The 15,720-nt window shown below is 46.1% G+C and overlaps 2 protein-coding genes across 3 annotated transcripts in view; both read right to left on the bottom strand.

The window, feature by feature from the left end:
• The window catches only part of INTS4 (integrator complex subunit 4), a 37,567-nt gene extending 29,706 nt beyond the window's left edge, over positions 1-7,861 (bottom strand). The window contains exons 1-5 of one of the 2 annotated variants that reach the window (XM_074860429.1): positions 7,732-7,861; positions 6,853-7,047; positions 3,485-3,602; positions 1,024-1,130; positions 628-813 (exon numbers count right to left, since the gene is read on the bottom strand). In XM_074860429.1, the coding sequence (XP_074716530.1) occupies positions 628-813; positions 1,024-1,130; positions 3,485-3,602; positions 6,853-7,047; positions 7,732-7,785 (660 nt within the window). In that variant the 5' untranslated portion in view covers positions 7,786-7,861. The remainder of the gene's footprint in view (positions 1-627; positions 814-1,023; positions 1,131-3,484; positions 3,603-6,852; positions 7,048-7,731) is intronic. The other variant, XM_074860430.1, reaches the window with a different exon arrangement.
• Positions 7,862-9,288: 1,427 nt separating this feature from the next.
• KCTD14 (potassium channel tetramerization domain containing 14) lies at positions 9,289-13,954 on the bottom strand. The gene is made up of 2 exons (XM_074861074.1): positions 13,712-13,954; positions 9,289-11,051 (listed from the first exon to the last, which is right to left on the bottom strand). Exons 1-2 carry the CDS (start codon positions 13,778-13,780, stop codon positions 10,380-10,382), a joined length of 741 nt encoding a protein of 246 aa, XP_074717175.1. The 5' UTR covers positions 13,781-13,954; the 3' UTR covers positions 9,289-10,379.
• Positions 13,955-15,720: the final 1,766 nt, after the last annotated feature.

Raw genomic sequence — 15,720 nt, 5'->3', positions numbered from 1 at the left:
AGAAACTTCTGCATACCCATACACTCACAGGCACCTCACATTAAGCAAAACTCTCCAGTGCAGTCTTTGCTTGCATTTCTGCAAAGCCAAAAACTTCTGAAGGGTCCCCACACTCCAGCCCACATGAAAACCAGTAAAGCTCAAACAGCTAGCGAATGCTAATGAACGTGACCATGCGGCAAAACATAAATGTTGTTTAAAAACAGACAAACAAAATTCTTTCTGGACTTAACACACAGGCTTCCTGTCACAAGCAGCTTTCTATGGCATGCTGGAGTACTAGTGGCTTATGGTAATTCTGGTAACCAATGCTAAACCACAAAATACAGATTTGTCACTAAAAGAAAGAGCCTATATACACTCAAAAAAGTCAAACTAAAAAGCTTCTTCAGCTACAGCTGAAACACAAATTATTATAAATCACTAAAATGCCCTTTGAGATTTCACATTACTCTCCTATTTCAAGACTTAGCTTATTTTTTCGAGTAAATTTAATATGATAAATGGACCTTTACTAAATTAATTAAATAATCTCTAACCCAAACCTCTTTGGATTAGTTTGCAGCCCCCTACCAGCTTCCTCATGTAACCCCAAACAGTTTATTCCACTGTACCAGCAACACTTACCATGGCTTTTATAGCTGCAGTCCTAACACGAGGGTCCTGGTCATTAAAATGATCTCCTATTATCTTCTGCACATCTTTGGCAGCCTGGCTTTCAGCTTCTTTTGCAACACCTTTTTCCACTGGTCCAAGACAGCCAATTAACTGAAGACACTTATTTCTTACACCATGAGAAGAATCTGTCAGATGCTGTGGAACGGAACAGAAGAACAGATGTAACTGGATTCTTATTGTTCTTTCACCCCTTTGAAACAACTAATCATATTAAGATTCCTAGCAGTTAAAAAATGTTAGTATTGAACAGTTTGTTGAGAGAAGTGAAAATTATTTAAACAACGACAACATATTTTTTTCCTGTGGCAGTGATAGAAGACTCCTGCCCTAGGGAGGCTGCCTTACCTTGCAGGCTACCTCTACCAGTCTCATCCTGACAGACGGATTCTCTGTGAGCTTTGTGCCGATCACCAACAGGGTGTCCAGCAGCTGAGCGAGGACTTGGTGAGACTCTGCAAAATAAAAGAGTGAAAGGCTACGTACCTCTTTACTGACCTCCTCACCAGCTACAGAATCACAGACTGATCCAGGTTGGAACGTCCTCCTGAAACCTTCTCCTTTCAAGACCAGAACAAGCCCAGCTCCCTCAGCTTCTCCTTGCACATCAGGTACTCCAGCCCCGAAGCACCTCAGTGCCTCCTGGATGTCATATTCCAGATGTGGTCTAACCAGTGCTGAGTAAAGGGGAATAATCTCTTCCCTTGACCTGGGAACCAGTCAAGGAGTTCAACTGGCTACACTCCTGTTGATACAGCCCGGTACCAGTGAGCCTTCACTGCTCACTCGTGTTTAGCCTACTGTTCACCTGGACCACCACAAAACTTTTACCTCTAAATTGGAGAGAGATGGGTTTGATGGATGGACTGCTAGATGAAGAAGGAACTGGCTGGATATCCACGTTCAGAGTTACAGTCAGTGGCTCAGTGCCCAAGTGGAAACCAGTAATGAGTGGTGTCCCTCAAGGGTCCGTACTGGCACCAATACTATTTAATATCTTCATCAATGACATGGACAGGGGGATCGAGTGCACCCTCAGCAAGTTTGCAGACAGCACCAAGCTGAGTGTGGCAGTTGACACGCCTGAGGGACAGGATGCCGTCCAGAGGGACCTGGACAAGCTCGAGAAGCAGGCCTGTGTGAATCTCATGAAGTTCAACAAGGCCAAGTGAAAGGTCCTGCACGTGGGTCAGGGCAATCCCTGGTATCAACACAGGCTGGGGGATGAAGGGATTCACAGAATCACAGAATCATTCAGGTTGGAAAAGACCCTTGGGATCATCGAGTCCAACCATCAGCCCTACTCTACAAAGTTCTCCCCTACACCATATCCCCCAACATCTCATCTAAACGACCCTTAAACATATCCAGGGATGATGACTCTACCCCCTCCCTGGGCAGCCTATTCCACTGTCTGACCACTCTTTCTGGGAAACTTCTTTTCCTAATGTCCAGTCTGAACCTCCGCTGTCGCAGTTTAAAGCCATTCCCTCTTGTTCTGTCACTGTGAGAAGAGACCAGCACCAACCTCTCTACAATGTCCTTTCAGGTAGTTGTAGAGAGTGATGAGGTCTCCCCTCAGCTTTCTCTTCCTCAAACTAAACAGTCCCAGCTCCTTCAATTGCTCCTCATAAGATTTATTCTCCAGGCCCTTCACCAGCTTCGTTGCCCTCCTCTGCACTCGCTCCAGCACCTCGAGATCTCTCAAATTTGAGAGATTGAGAGCAGCCCTGCGGAGAAGGACTTGGGGTGCTGGTGGGTGAAAAGCTGGACATGAGCCAGCAATGTGCGATTGCAGGACAGGCCAACTGTATCCTGGGCTGCATCAAAGGAAGCATGGCCAGCAGGTCGAGGGAGGGGATTCTGCTCCTCTAACTCCATTCTCATGAGACCCCACCTGCAGTGCTGTGTCCATACTATGGGGTCCTCAGTACAAGATAGATATGTTAGAGCAGGTGCAGAAGAGGCCACGAGAATGATCAGAGGGATGGAACACTTCTCCTACAAGGACAGGCTGAGAGAGTTGGGGTTGTTCAGCCCGGAGAAGAGAAGGCTCTGAGGAGACCTTATCGTGGCCTTTCAATAGTTAAAGAGGGCTTGTAAGAAAGATGGAGACAGACTTTTTAGGAAGGCCTGTAGTGACAGGACACAGGACAATGGTTTTAAACTGAAACAGGGGAGATTTAGATGAGATCTAAGGAAGAAATTCTTCCCTGTGAGGGTGGTGAGACTGGAGCAGGTTGCCCAGAGAAGCTGTGGCTGTCCCCTCCCTGGAAGGGTTCAAGGCCAGGTTGGACGGGCTTTGGGCAACCTGGGCTAGTGGAAGGTGTCCCTGCCTGTGGCATGGGGGTTGGAACTAGATGACCTTCAAAGGTCCCTTCCAGCACAAACCATTCTTTGACTCTATAAACGACATTAAAACAAAATTAAACTGCATCAAGTAAAGCACATACAAACTGTGAATATAACAGAAAATAAAAATTGACTTTAATGAAGCCACAAAGAGGACAACCCATCCTTTCCTGTTTATTACAAATCCAATGCTAATAAACTAATGCCTTCTTGCATTAGCAGCAAACTTTGCACTGCCTTAAAACAAAGGTATACAGCAGGCAGGTCTCAGGAACATTTTTCTCCTCCTTGGAACACGGTATTGTCTGTCATCATTCACAAAAGCAGAAAATAGATACTCTAAGCAAGAATTCCCCATTGTACGCTTCAGATGTAAGGGCCTTGCTACTGTCTAACTGCTTAAAAGACAGCATGATTCTGCCTTGATCTCAAGCACCACCTGAAACGCAAGACTTACTCTCATTCTGAAGTGTGTTAATGGCATCATCCATAATGCAGTCTGGGGAAAATCCTGCAGTCTTCGATAACAAGCCCAGCAAGGAAGCAATCTTCAATCTGACAGAGGCATCATTCTCCTGGAAGGAAACAAAAGACACACTCTTTCATTTTCCAGTTTGAAGAGCATAAAGCACTCCACACAGGCAGGACCCATATATAATTCAGCACAAGGGTCTGAATTTTACTGTCAGGCTGCTTCCTCCTCTGCACATCCACAGCACACCCCACAGAAAATTAACCATACCAGAATGTTTGCCTGTCAGCTTCCAGTACATTTCAAAATGATTCTTTTATTTAGAATTTCTCAAAATGACCTTAATATTGTTTGAAAAATTAAAGCTTAAATAAATCAGGTTTTCAAGATACCAGAAAATTCACTGTTGATAATGTTAATATCTTTGCAAGTTTTTAACAAACAAACGAGAGAATTTTAGAAGATGAACTGAGACAGATGATCTCTTGACCTCTGCTAAACAGGAGGGTCATTGGGCTACAGAAAACAACTGTTTCTCTTAATAGTGGGGAGGAATCCTGTCAATCTTTTTCAAAAGAACCCAACACAGTAAGGTAAAAAAAAATAACAGAAGCATATGTTAGCTGCATACATCTGCTCATTTAAGCAACACCAAAAGCTGTCACCATTGATAATTACAGAAATAAGCTTCAAAAATTAGCATTCAATTAATTTTAAAGGTTCATGCATTTCAAAGAGTTATTACTCTTCTAAAGATTCGTGCACACAACACTTCTGGTCATAACCAGAAGCTCTCTCTGTCATCGCATTGCTGAGGATATCCAATACAGGTAGAAAGACAAAAAGAAGCCTGGATTTCATACTTAGGTCTTACCAGGCAACTGTGCAACGCTGAACATTATTTGTAATAATGACAAATATTACATCTTTCAACAGGTGCAGAAATATTACAGTTACAACTTTTATGTCTTTCAAGTGTTTAGGAGACTTCAGTGTCACACACAACCCCCAAATGACAAATGTGATACCGTGGGAGTAATCTTTCTCTCAACTGAGCTGAGAAACATTTTCTCTTCTCAGGGCCAAAACTACATGCCTGAACAATGGTTGCTGTCATTGGACTACTTGCATCACAGAATCATCGAGGTTGGAAAAGCCCTTGAAGCTCCTCCAGTCCAACCATGAACCTCACACTGACCGTTCCCAACTCCACCAGATCCCTCAGCGCTGGGTCAGCCCGACTCTTCAACCCCTCCAGGGATGGGGACTCCCCCCCTGCCCTGGGCAGCCCATTCCAACGCCCAACAACCCCTTCTGCAAAGAAATCCTTCCTAAGAGCCAGTCTGACCCTGCCCTGGCGCAGCTTGAGGCCATTCCCTCTTGGCCTGGCGCTTGTTCCTTGGTTCAAGAGACTCATCCCCCCCTCTCTGCACCCTCCTTTCAGGGAGTTGTAGAGGGCCATGAGGTCTTCCCTCAGCCTCCTCCGGACTAAACCCCCCCAGTTCCCTCAGCCACTCCCCATCAGACCTGTGCTCCAGGGGTAGGATGCATGGATTTCCACAATATTGTGGTGTTTACACACTTGGTGTTTACTCTCCATTACTGATGTTCTTTTAAAAACAGGACATCCCTCACCATGAATACAGAAGAAATCAATGATTTCAAAAAGGACACTTATAAAGGCACTTTTAATAGCCTTATGAATAATGTCTGCAATGTTATTATTGAAATACAAGCATCCTCCCACCCCAGAGGGCACCTTCTCCCTCCTAATGATTTGTGAGCAGGAAATTATAGAAATGCATTCTTTTATTTTGCAGGTCTGATTGCCATCTCCGCAACCAAAACACCAGTAAGTAAAGGTGCCTCTAACCCCTCATCCCGCCCACCCTCATGAATTGGGAAGGGACCTCCCAGATTGCCTCAGGACACAGTTTGAGGACACAACGTCCCTGACAGCAACACCAGCTTACAGCATCCTGTCCCCCTGCCTTTCCCCCACACATCACAACATGCTCCCTGCTCAGCTCTGTTCATTCAACTGTCAGCGGGGTCATGGGAACTATGGGTGAAAAACGGAGAAAAAAGAAAAAGCCAGATTATATTTTTGAACCATTTCAGAGGCCATCAGGACTGTTTGGGGGCTGTCCTATCATAATATAAAAGAATGAAGGAGCAGGAGGCTGCAGCACCATCTTAAACAAAACAATAACACTACAAAAAACTCATCATCACACAATTAGGTTTCTGAAAGATCAGTTCCAGTGCAAGTTTTCTGGAGATACTAAGAAACCAGTTTTTCAGAAAATTCTGACCTTAAGTAAAATAATGTCAGCTACAGGACTGCAATGCTTTTTAAAAACTGGTTTCTGTAACAGGCTGTGCACTGCAAATGTGACCTGGTCTATAGATTTAAGAGTCTCTCTTCTAATACAGGCTACAAACCAAACTTCAAACACAAATAACCTGTATTATTTGATCAGGAACCACAGTTTTCTTCAAAGAAGAAGAAATAGGTTGGGTTCCTTACGCTGTATACTCTTTTGAGCAGGGATCAGTCCAATGATAAAAATAAGTTTCCATCAACAAAATGTAAACCAGTCTCAACACACAAGCCAAAGCAGGTTGAGTACAGAAATAGATAAAATACAATTTAGAGATTTAGTGTAAGTTCAAAACAAAATAAACTCAACTGTAAAAAGACAAACAGAATAGCACAAGAACATTTATGACAAATATTCCAGCCTACAGCGCAGCTTTGCCAGATGGAATAAAGTTTTGCTTTATCAAGTAAAGGATCAATATCTGGATACTATGAAGCATATATTACTTCTGTTATTTATTTTTTATTCTGCTGGGGTTTTTGATAAAAATTTTTCATAAGTGTCATTTTAAAAATGCTTTGTTTGCAGCATAAACAATAGCTTAAAAGTTTTTCCACTGCAAGAGGAAATTAAGAGCAAGGTAAGGAAATATCAGTCAAGAAGGATTTACATAAAGCTGAACCAGCTCTGGACAGCCGGGTTCCCTGCAAAACTTCTTGTCATGTCTTTTGTCCCTTATTTAGTCAATTTAAGACTAACCATGCAGGGCATCTGCAGGGATACCACAGTCACATCCTTGTCACAGGCTCCTGAAACCATCAGCAAAGGCACCAAATAACATGATCAGAAATCACTCTGATAAAGGACTACAGTCACTCACTCTCCCCACAGAGGGATTCCAACGGCCCAGGATGTTGGAAACAGAGGCAGCAACACAGGAGGCTGTGACTCCCTATTCCACATCCAACACCAAGAAAACAAGACCAGAAGGAGGATTCTGGAAGCACACATGGCTCCCAGGTTCAGCACCTTGTAATAATGCTCCAGCAGGATCCTGACAACCCCTTCCACGCTCTCCACTTCCACTGGCTTCCTGGCAAACTGGAGCAAGTACTGCAAAGCGTCTGCGGGCGAGGTGGCTTTGCACAGGTCGACATGGAGTGCTGCTGACTTGCTGGGCTTGGTCAGCCGCAGCTTCTTAGAGGACAGGTCCTCATGTTGCTGCTGCGGGCAAAGAGACACAGTTCAGAAACACAACGCAAGTCCTGACCCTCTCCTTCCCCAGAGTGAACGCTGTCTCAGCACTAAGCCCGAGAAAGCTCTTGTGCCCCACGGCAGACACTGGCCTCTCACTCAGCTGTGTTAGGAGGAAACATCCCCAGCCCCTTGGGGTACCTCCTGCCCTACCCAGGTAGCCCCTATCCCCGGGAAACCCTGCCTCTCCCCTCTGCAGAACAAATCCAGCCCCTTCCGATCCCAGACAACCATCCCAGGGCAAACACGGCTTCTCCCATGCCCACCAGCCTAGAGCACCCGAGAAACACACTGCCGTCCCCTCAGCCCGGGCTGGGGAAAGCCGCGTCCTCCTCTCCTCGGCAGACGCGGCCCTCCCCGCCCTGAGGGGAGCACTATCCCCCCAGCACACACCCCGAGGCAGCCCCCTTCCCTGCAGGCAGCTCCGGCCTCCCTAAACCCAGGGCCAACCCCTCCCGCTTCCCCTCTGCCCCTCACGGGCCGCCCCAGCCCCGAGGCCCCCGCCCCAGGGCGGCGGGCAGCGCTCCCACGCTAGGCCCCGGGCTAGGCCGGCGGCTTTTCCCACAGCTCCGCGCCACCCGCCTCACAGCAGAGCTCGGGACCGTCCCCTCACCGCCCCGCTTGGCCCGGCCCGGCCCGGTGGCGGTGCATTACCTGGACCACCTTAGTAAACTCCTCGTACACCCGCTTCTTCAGGTGCGCCGCCATGTCGCCCCCTGGCCCTCCGCGGCCGCCGTACGCGCAACCCGGAAGAGAAACCACAGAGAGGCCCGGAGGGAGGTGGCAAAAGGAGTGTCCTCTCTTTCCAGCTGGAGGCCGCGCTCTATGGTCGGGCGGCCGGACCCCAGAGGGGGCGGCCTCGCGTTGCCATGGGAACGCGGGTCTGATATGGCGGCCGCGGCCTGACCCGCCCCGCAGCCAAACTTGGCGGGAGGGCGTCAGAACTGTCAGCCCGGCTCGGTTTTCCCCCAAAATACCCATCAGTTTAGTTAGTATTTGATGTTAGACCACATAAAGACCAAAATATAAATAACATGGCTTGATGTTTCCAGGCAAGCTTGTGTGAGACACACATGAAAGCTTAGCACAGCCTTCAAACCTGTCTCCTTCGAGGAGAGGGGAAGGAGGCCCCAGCAGCAAGGAGTTGACAGACCTAGTCTGGTTAGACGGCAGGAGACACAGGCAGCAGTTATGTCTGTGACACTGTGTGGCTAAAGGTAGCCAAGGGCGGCCGTGGTTCGGTCACATCTTAGAGACAGGATGATTTGGGAAGGGGGTGAAGGGTTCAAAAGGAGGGCCACGGAGATGGTCAAAGGTCTGGAGAACCTGCCCTATGAGGAAAGATTGAAGGAGTGGGGTCTCTTCTCCCTGGGGGGACCTCAGCACAGTGTTCCCTGTGGGCATCCACAAAGAGGATGGTGGCTCTTTTCACGAGGAGCCATGTGGAGAAGACAAGTGTCAATGGGTGCAAGTTGTACTGGGAGAGGCTTCTTCCCATTATAAGAAAGAAATTTTTTACAGTGAGAGCTATCGTTCACTGGAACAACCTTCCCCAGGAACGTGGTGGAGTCTGCATTGCTGGGGGTTTTCAAGGTGTGCTGGGACAGGGTGCTCAATAATCTCATCTAGGCTCCCTTTCCCACCAGAGGTTGGACCAGATGATTCTTCGAGGTCCCTTACAGCCTGGGCTGTTCTGTAAGACCATCCTTGATAAAACTATTAAAGTTTCTCATGACAGTAGTCCTGTAGTCTTAGGAGGTTGGTTGGTTTGAGGCTTTAACTACCCAATAATCAGAATTTTTTTCCTAATATCCAATTTCAGTCATCTCCTTTGTTGTGACTTAAGCTTGTTACCCCTTTTTGCACTCTTAGTACATACAAAGAGTAACTGATCTCCTCCTTAAAGCAGCCTTCTGTCTGCTTGAAAGCCTCCTAGGTGTCTCTTCTTCTAGGCTAAGCACCACTGACCGCTTGGTTATGATCATAGATATGATCATAGACCCTATTTTCGAAACCTTTTTGCCTTCTGAGACACTGATTGTATCAGTTCTTACCAAGGTTATAAATGCGAGAGGTCTCAAACGGTCCCCTCACACCTACAGCAGAACTGCCCTGAGGTCAGTGGTGTGACTCCCAACTTTCACCGGGGGGAAATCTGCGCTAGGGTGAGCACATCTGAAACCAAGCTTAAATAGGAATGATTCAAAGCCATTAGCATAAAGATAGAACTTCAGGTTTATTTCTTTATTTAATATCCCAGAGATTATTGTCCTTAACTGGAAGAAATCCATGTTCTGAGAAATAAATGTCATCGTAATCAAAGTAGCCATTATGATTTTCAGAGTGATTAAAACCAAGCTAACAGCCATCTCCAGTATAAAAATAAACTTTGGAATACTAAGATGTTTAAAATACAATGTAGGACCCAATTCATGGTCTGTAAAGGAGAATTTGCACTGAGGTCCCAGACTGTCACTTCACTATCACTTCCTTCCCACCAAATCATGGTCGGTTTTCCCTATTCTTCCAGAAGCTTATATATTTAGCAATAGTATCATAATAATAATGAATGTCATAAGAAAAAGATTAAAATAGTGTGGCCTGAGAGAGGAGTGTATGTCCTTAGATTATAAACTCCTCAGATCAGCAACCTTTTGTTGATCCTGGACCATAGCTGAGGTTCTCTGTCTTTCCTTCAGAATAAATAATAAATAATGGTAATAAATACATTGGCTAGAGAGTAGGCTGTCTACTGGAGGAACAAGAGGAGAGTGGGGGACACTGAAATCCTTCTTTTTAACCTAGGTTCTGGTATGGAAAACAGTGAGAAAAAGAGCTTTTGCCTTCTTGTTAGGGATCCAAATTTAATTTGAGCATGTGTTAACGCAGCTGTCAGTGTTTACATCGGGAATTGTGCGTATGTGACCTGTTCCCTTTTCACTGAGAGACCAAATCCACTTGTCCATGAGACATATTTGGGATTATTCATTTCTCTTAGGTTGAATGAGGTTGGCTTGACCCTCAGATCTGTCTCTCTGAACTTAAGTAATAGTCAGCAACACTGAAAGAGTAAAATTCTTCTTTTTCTTGATACCTTTTAAATTGTACAGTTATCCCCTAAAGCCAAAGTAAACAGTGGCTCTTAAGTGCTCTTTAATTTGGCGGACGACCAAAGGAGATCCTTTTGTTGGTCCATGCAGTTCTTCCTGTCCCTCTGGTAGTCCATGGCTTAGTCTCCATGGCCCAAGTTAATTTGTTTTAATAATTTCTTTCTTCCATTCCCCATCAACGGTGGCACTTTGCTACCACCAGGTGAACAGGAACTTGTAGAAGAAGTCATGCGATTTGAAGCGAAAACCTTTTTCAGCAACGTGGGGCTGAAAGGATATTTTGTACCCTTTGGCTTCAACATCCATTTGAATGCAGTCCAGCAGATCAGAAATACTTGGTGCTGCCTTCCAGGGGCCAAACTTCACCACGGATTTTTTATCCATGTCCAAGCTGTTCAAGGCATCCTGACATCTGGCCGCGTCCTCCTCAGTTCTGACCACACACACGATGACGCTGGACCGGCGGGATGCGACCGCTTCCGCCCTCGCAATGCGGATCATCAGTTCGATGTTCTCACTGTAGTTGGGCACACGAGCCAGAAACTGCTTCCTCGCCACGAGCTCCCCGAAGATCTGTGGGGAGTCCTCTAGCTGCTTGATTAGAGGTTCGATGTCGTAGAACAACGCCTCCTTGTAGACGTCCTGGATGCACTGGGTGGGCACTTGGTTACTGCGCAGGTACTCCAAGATGTATTTGAAATAGGTGCCTGGCCTGTCGATGAAGAACCTCCCTTCAGAGTCAGTCCTGAGTTTGGGCTGGCCGCTGAACATCTCTGCTAGCTTGGAGCCAGGGTGTTTCTTTAAGGTGCTCAGCATTGTCGTGTACATCTCCCCACCGACATTTAACTCCACGATTGGTGACAGCTGCAAGTATCACAAGGGGACAAAAAGCCACATGCATTACCCGTCTGAGGCTGTCAACAAGCAAGCATCAAGGAAAAGGGGAAAAAAGAGGTGATTGCAGCTGGATATTGGAATGACAGGGTGAAAAGTGGTGTGAGCCCCCATCTCCTGGGGAACAGATGGGAACATGAACCCCATTTATTGCTAAAAGCAGATGCAGGATGTTTATACAGCCCTCATAACCCGGGCACCAGAGACTTGGACATTTCTAAATGGCTGAAAGTCCTCACCACATCTTTGGGATGTAAGAAAGTGTTGTTTTGCCAGTGAGAAAGAGGGACAAGAAGTACCCAGGCAAAGCTATTAGTGACTACAGGATTCGACATCGATCTCCTCAGTCCCACACTGGCGTTGTCCCTGTTGGCCACTGTCCTTCCAGCGAGAGCGATCTGTGAGCGCTCACCCTCCCCATGTGCAGAGGGACATGGATAGAGCTCACAGCTGTGCAACTCCATTCTTCTCACCCGAGCTGCTGTTTTCTCTTCAAAGGAGAAAATAAAGCTCTTTGAAACTTTAAAAATGGGAATTGGCTTCCACTCATTTGGGGCTTTAGTTAAAAATACTGGAGTAAGACAGAAAAATCCAGCATGTCAGAGGTGAAGCACAGAAGCCGTTTAGCAAAGCACTTTAAAAATGTATGATAGCTTTAGCTAGGAAATAAAGGAAATAATTCATGCGACTGAGATGGATTTAAGAAGGAAGAATGTAAAGTTTGAATTTTTGTTTGGATTTATTTTATGTCATCACACATTAACACCACTGCTAACTGAAACACATTGGAGGAGGCCTGAATGCCCGGAAAGCTGGACCTGGTGTCCAGTCTGACCTTCCTGACAGCTCAGTGGTGAAGAGTTTTAACAGCCCCCTTTGCACTCAGTCATTTTTTATAATTCTCAGTAGAGGAGAAGGAGAGAAAAGAAAGGAGGCAGTTATTTTCCCTCCACCAGCAGTGCTGTAATGCAAGTCACATGCCTGGCCGGGACCACACCTACCATTGGGAAGGCATGAGTCAATAAACAATCTTTTTTTCCAGGAGCTCACCTGCTCTTTCTTGGATCCGATCACGCAAGGATCTGCCTCAGTGCTGCTAGTCACATGCCTCAAGTGAAGCGTGTACTTAAGTGCTTAGCTGGATCCCACAGGTACAGACCCACGGGATGACGTGAGAGAAGGGGGAGCTCCTGCTGCCCGCTCCCCTTTCCATCCTTGCGCCTACCTGCATGTTTTTGTTGCTCACCTCATGCCAGCTCTGCTTCTCCTTCATCTAACTGAGCTGAATTGTCTCACAGAGGTTTTAACAAGCAAAAGGAAGGGACTAGGAATATCAAACCTGGAGCAGGGGGAGACCTTCCCTTTAACCAGCAGCAAGCTATCAGATTTAGCAGAAATTTTGCTCACAGCCTAGGCAAGCCAGGGAAACAGTGGAAGATTCAGGCCAAAGACCCAGCTGGAATATTGCTTTACCCTGATGTGGGTGGCTTCATCTCAAGGGCAATTTACACTAGGGCCAAGGAGACATAAAAATTATTCTGTCTGAGACTATCTGGTAGTTTCCACCCCCTGAGGAACATAGCGCAAAGCTGTCCCTTTAATAAAGCCTCTCAGTTAGGAAATTTGCCCTTAGTGCAAGTGATAACAACAGTTTTCCCCAGCAGGGATCATTTGATAGGAGGGTCTCATGCTTTTGAGCCTTTGCTCCTTTTCCAGATGGCAGGTCAGATATTTCATGCTGTTTGTCACCAATACAAGTGGATAACATGTTCTTCATTAATACAGTAGCCCAACTAACCTTATGTTTCCAGATCTTGATTAACGGTTTTGGCCTGGGACCAAACTGGTTCCCAGTGGACTGGGAGTACTGGCACCAGCTGATTCTCAGCTCTGTAATTAGCCAGCGAGGTGACACTTAGGAAAGTCATTCCACCTATCTGTGCCCCCGTTCATTAATCTGAACCACAGTTACCTCTTTGGGGAAGCATTTTGCAACCTACACCTGAAAACTGCAACACAAGAAGGCTGGATTTTTTAAAAACAGAGAGGTCTGGGGGAGAGGGTGTACAGCTACAACGGAGAAGACAAACTGGTTAGCAGTAGACTGAGGGCAGAGGAGAGGAAAAGGAAAACATCTGATCTCGTTGCTGATTTCTGCCTAGTAATATGCTGCTTGTCTGAGATTGCCATTAATTTTCCTTAGAGCTAGAAAAACCGCTGCTCCCACCTGATGATTCTGCACGTCTACAACACAGGACAGCTTTTGCATGATTAGAATCTCTTAAGAACAGTTGAAACCCCCCAAAACTCACAACCAGCTTTTATTTAGGGATCTGACCAATTAAAGTTCATATTAAATGAATTCCACCTCTTGTCAGAGGAGAAAAAGAACCACTCTGGTCATTTGCCAGTTCTTGTCTGCCTGCGAGGGACATGGCCCTTCTGTAGGCAAACTGGTGCAAACAGGTTGGAGTAAGACACGGCTTTTTACCTAGAGTCCTCTTCTTGGTCACATATCTGGCAAGACTTGTTGTCTTAAAAATAGCAGGTGGGGGTAAAAAAACCCTCTAATGTAGCCCAAAGGGAATGCTTTGATCCCACAGGAGGAAACTGTGCCCTGGAGCTCATACCTTACTCACTGTATGCAGGCTGGCGGTGACCTGCTTCCCAAAGGGCTTGTGCTCCGATGAAATGCTCATCTCCTCCGAGAGCTGACGGCTCAGTGGTGTGGCAAAACCTGCTGCTCAGTGCTCAGGTCCTGCCCCACACGCAGGATGGCTCCCCACCACGCTCCAGTCCTTTTTCACCTTTTTTTTCTTGGTTGGGTCAGGTTTTTTCAAAGCTCCCAGCCCAGCTGCTGCTCCGGAGGCTCCGGCTTTGCTCCAAGCACAGCCCTGGTAGAGGTTGCAGGTGTAGGGAGAGGGGAGGGAACAGCCTGAAAGCGGAAGTTATTTGCTCATTAGTTTTCTGGCAACCATCAAGGTGCAGGGTGGACCTGGGCTGGCTGCCAGCGCACACCTCCTGTAACACTATCTGTGTGGTGACTAAGAGCCGAATAATCCTTTCCGAAGGAGGCCAAGTGCCCAGAGCACCTCTGAGGAGCCCCGCAATGTGTGCCTGCGTGACAGCCTCTGCCTCACAAACCTGGTGTATCAAAACCAGTAAATATTTTCACAGCTTTTTGGCCTCCGTGCGCTGCTGTTTTAAACCTTCTCATTGATCCCATTTGTCATACCCATCGATGACAATCTGTCCAAGGTGGTGGCATTTTCTTCCTTGCCAATACAATCTCTGGGCACTGAGTAATTTGTGCAAGGTAAATAAAACCAAACCTGAATCTCTACTTGAGCCTGAACTATTCTTTTCAACTGGTCATAAGTATTTGATTAGTATCTTTGCATGACATCACTTCCTAATATCCTGTATCCACCAAATATTGCAAGTGGAGAGCACCACAGATTTAGAGGTGGTGGGACTGTTTGTTGCAACATTGAAATACTCACAAGGATGTCTGTGTTCATTTTTTAAATGCAGAGGATCAAACCAGATCCTCCAGATCTGGACCACAGGCCTACAGAGTCTCCTTGGTTTTAATCTAGGTGTTTCTGAGTGCACTGTTGCTTTCAAATTTGCCTTCAGGCCACTCATCTCTTCTGTGTCTTTGTTCCATTATGGTGGCAAAATTGCCATGGAGTATTTGTTCCATTACAGAGGCAAAATTGCCATGGACATGATTGTCCAGAGGTGTAAGTCAATGTTTGTAATGAGAGACAATATCTTTTATTAGATCAGCTGATACAGATGGATAAAAACATCCACGCTTTAGGGAATACGAGACTTTCTCAGGTCTGTCAGCTTCTGTTTAATTTTGCTTGGGTTTTTTTCAATTTTTTTTTTCAGTTTCTGTTGGTGTAATAAAAGGTGTTATCTCCTCTACCAACCTTGCCTCAGTGTCTTTCATTTCAAGCTGCTTTCTGATACCAGCAACTGAAGGGAAAATCTCAGACAAATACAAGCGCTTCCTAAAAATCTTCCTGGGGAAGATTTTAGTGATGAAAAATGACAGCATGGTATATAAGGAAACCACTTACACAAAATCTGCATTGTGCTCATGGACACCTGGTTCTGCATCTTCCAGGGATTTTGCTGGATCTATATCCTCTCAGAAGACAGCATCGATCTGACCAGAAGCTTGAGGCATGAACAAAAAGTGTTATAATTTGTACTGATTCACTCACCTTGAGAATAAAGCCAGTCCTCACCCAAGGCTCCATCATAGCTGGACCCAGATTCTTCTGAATGTTTTGTGCATTTGGGTGTACCTCTCATTGAACCCAACTTAATTTTTGCTTCTGCTGCTCTGAAGCATCCTGAGGGATCCTCAATCATAACCTGTGTCTGAGTTATCTCTGCTGCTTGAATTTTCCCTTTGCCAGATCAGAAGAATTAATAGTGCTGGACGCACTAGTGAGGTCTGTGTGGGACCCCAGGTTTTGTGACCTGTACTAAATTTCTAAAAATCAATGCTTACTGGAAAACAGGAAGAGCTGGAAGATCTGCATGTTCTGGGCCTTTGATTCCTGCAAATCCCGTTCTTTGGGTTATCTCATATAGGTGCTTCAGAAAATACCCTGGATAT

The sequence above is a fragment of the Strix uralensis genome, chromosome 2, assembly GCF_047716275.1.
Source record: "Strix uralensis isolate ZFMK-TIS-50842 chromosome 2, bStrUra1, whole genome shotgun sequence".
Classification (NCBI taxonomy): Eukaryota; Metazoa; Chordata; class Aves; order Strigiformes; family Strigidae; genus Strix; species Strix uralensis.
The sequence above is the reverse complement of the archived record's forward strand: the minus strand, read 5'-3'. Positions and strand labels throughout refer to the sequence as shown.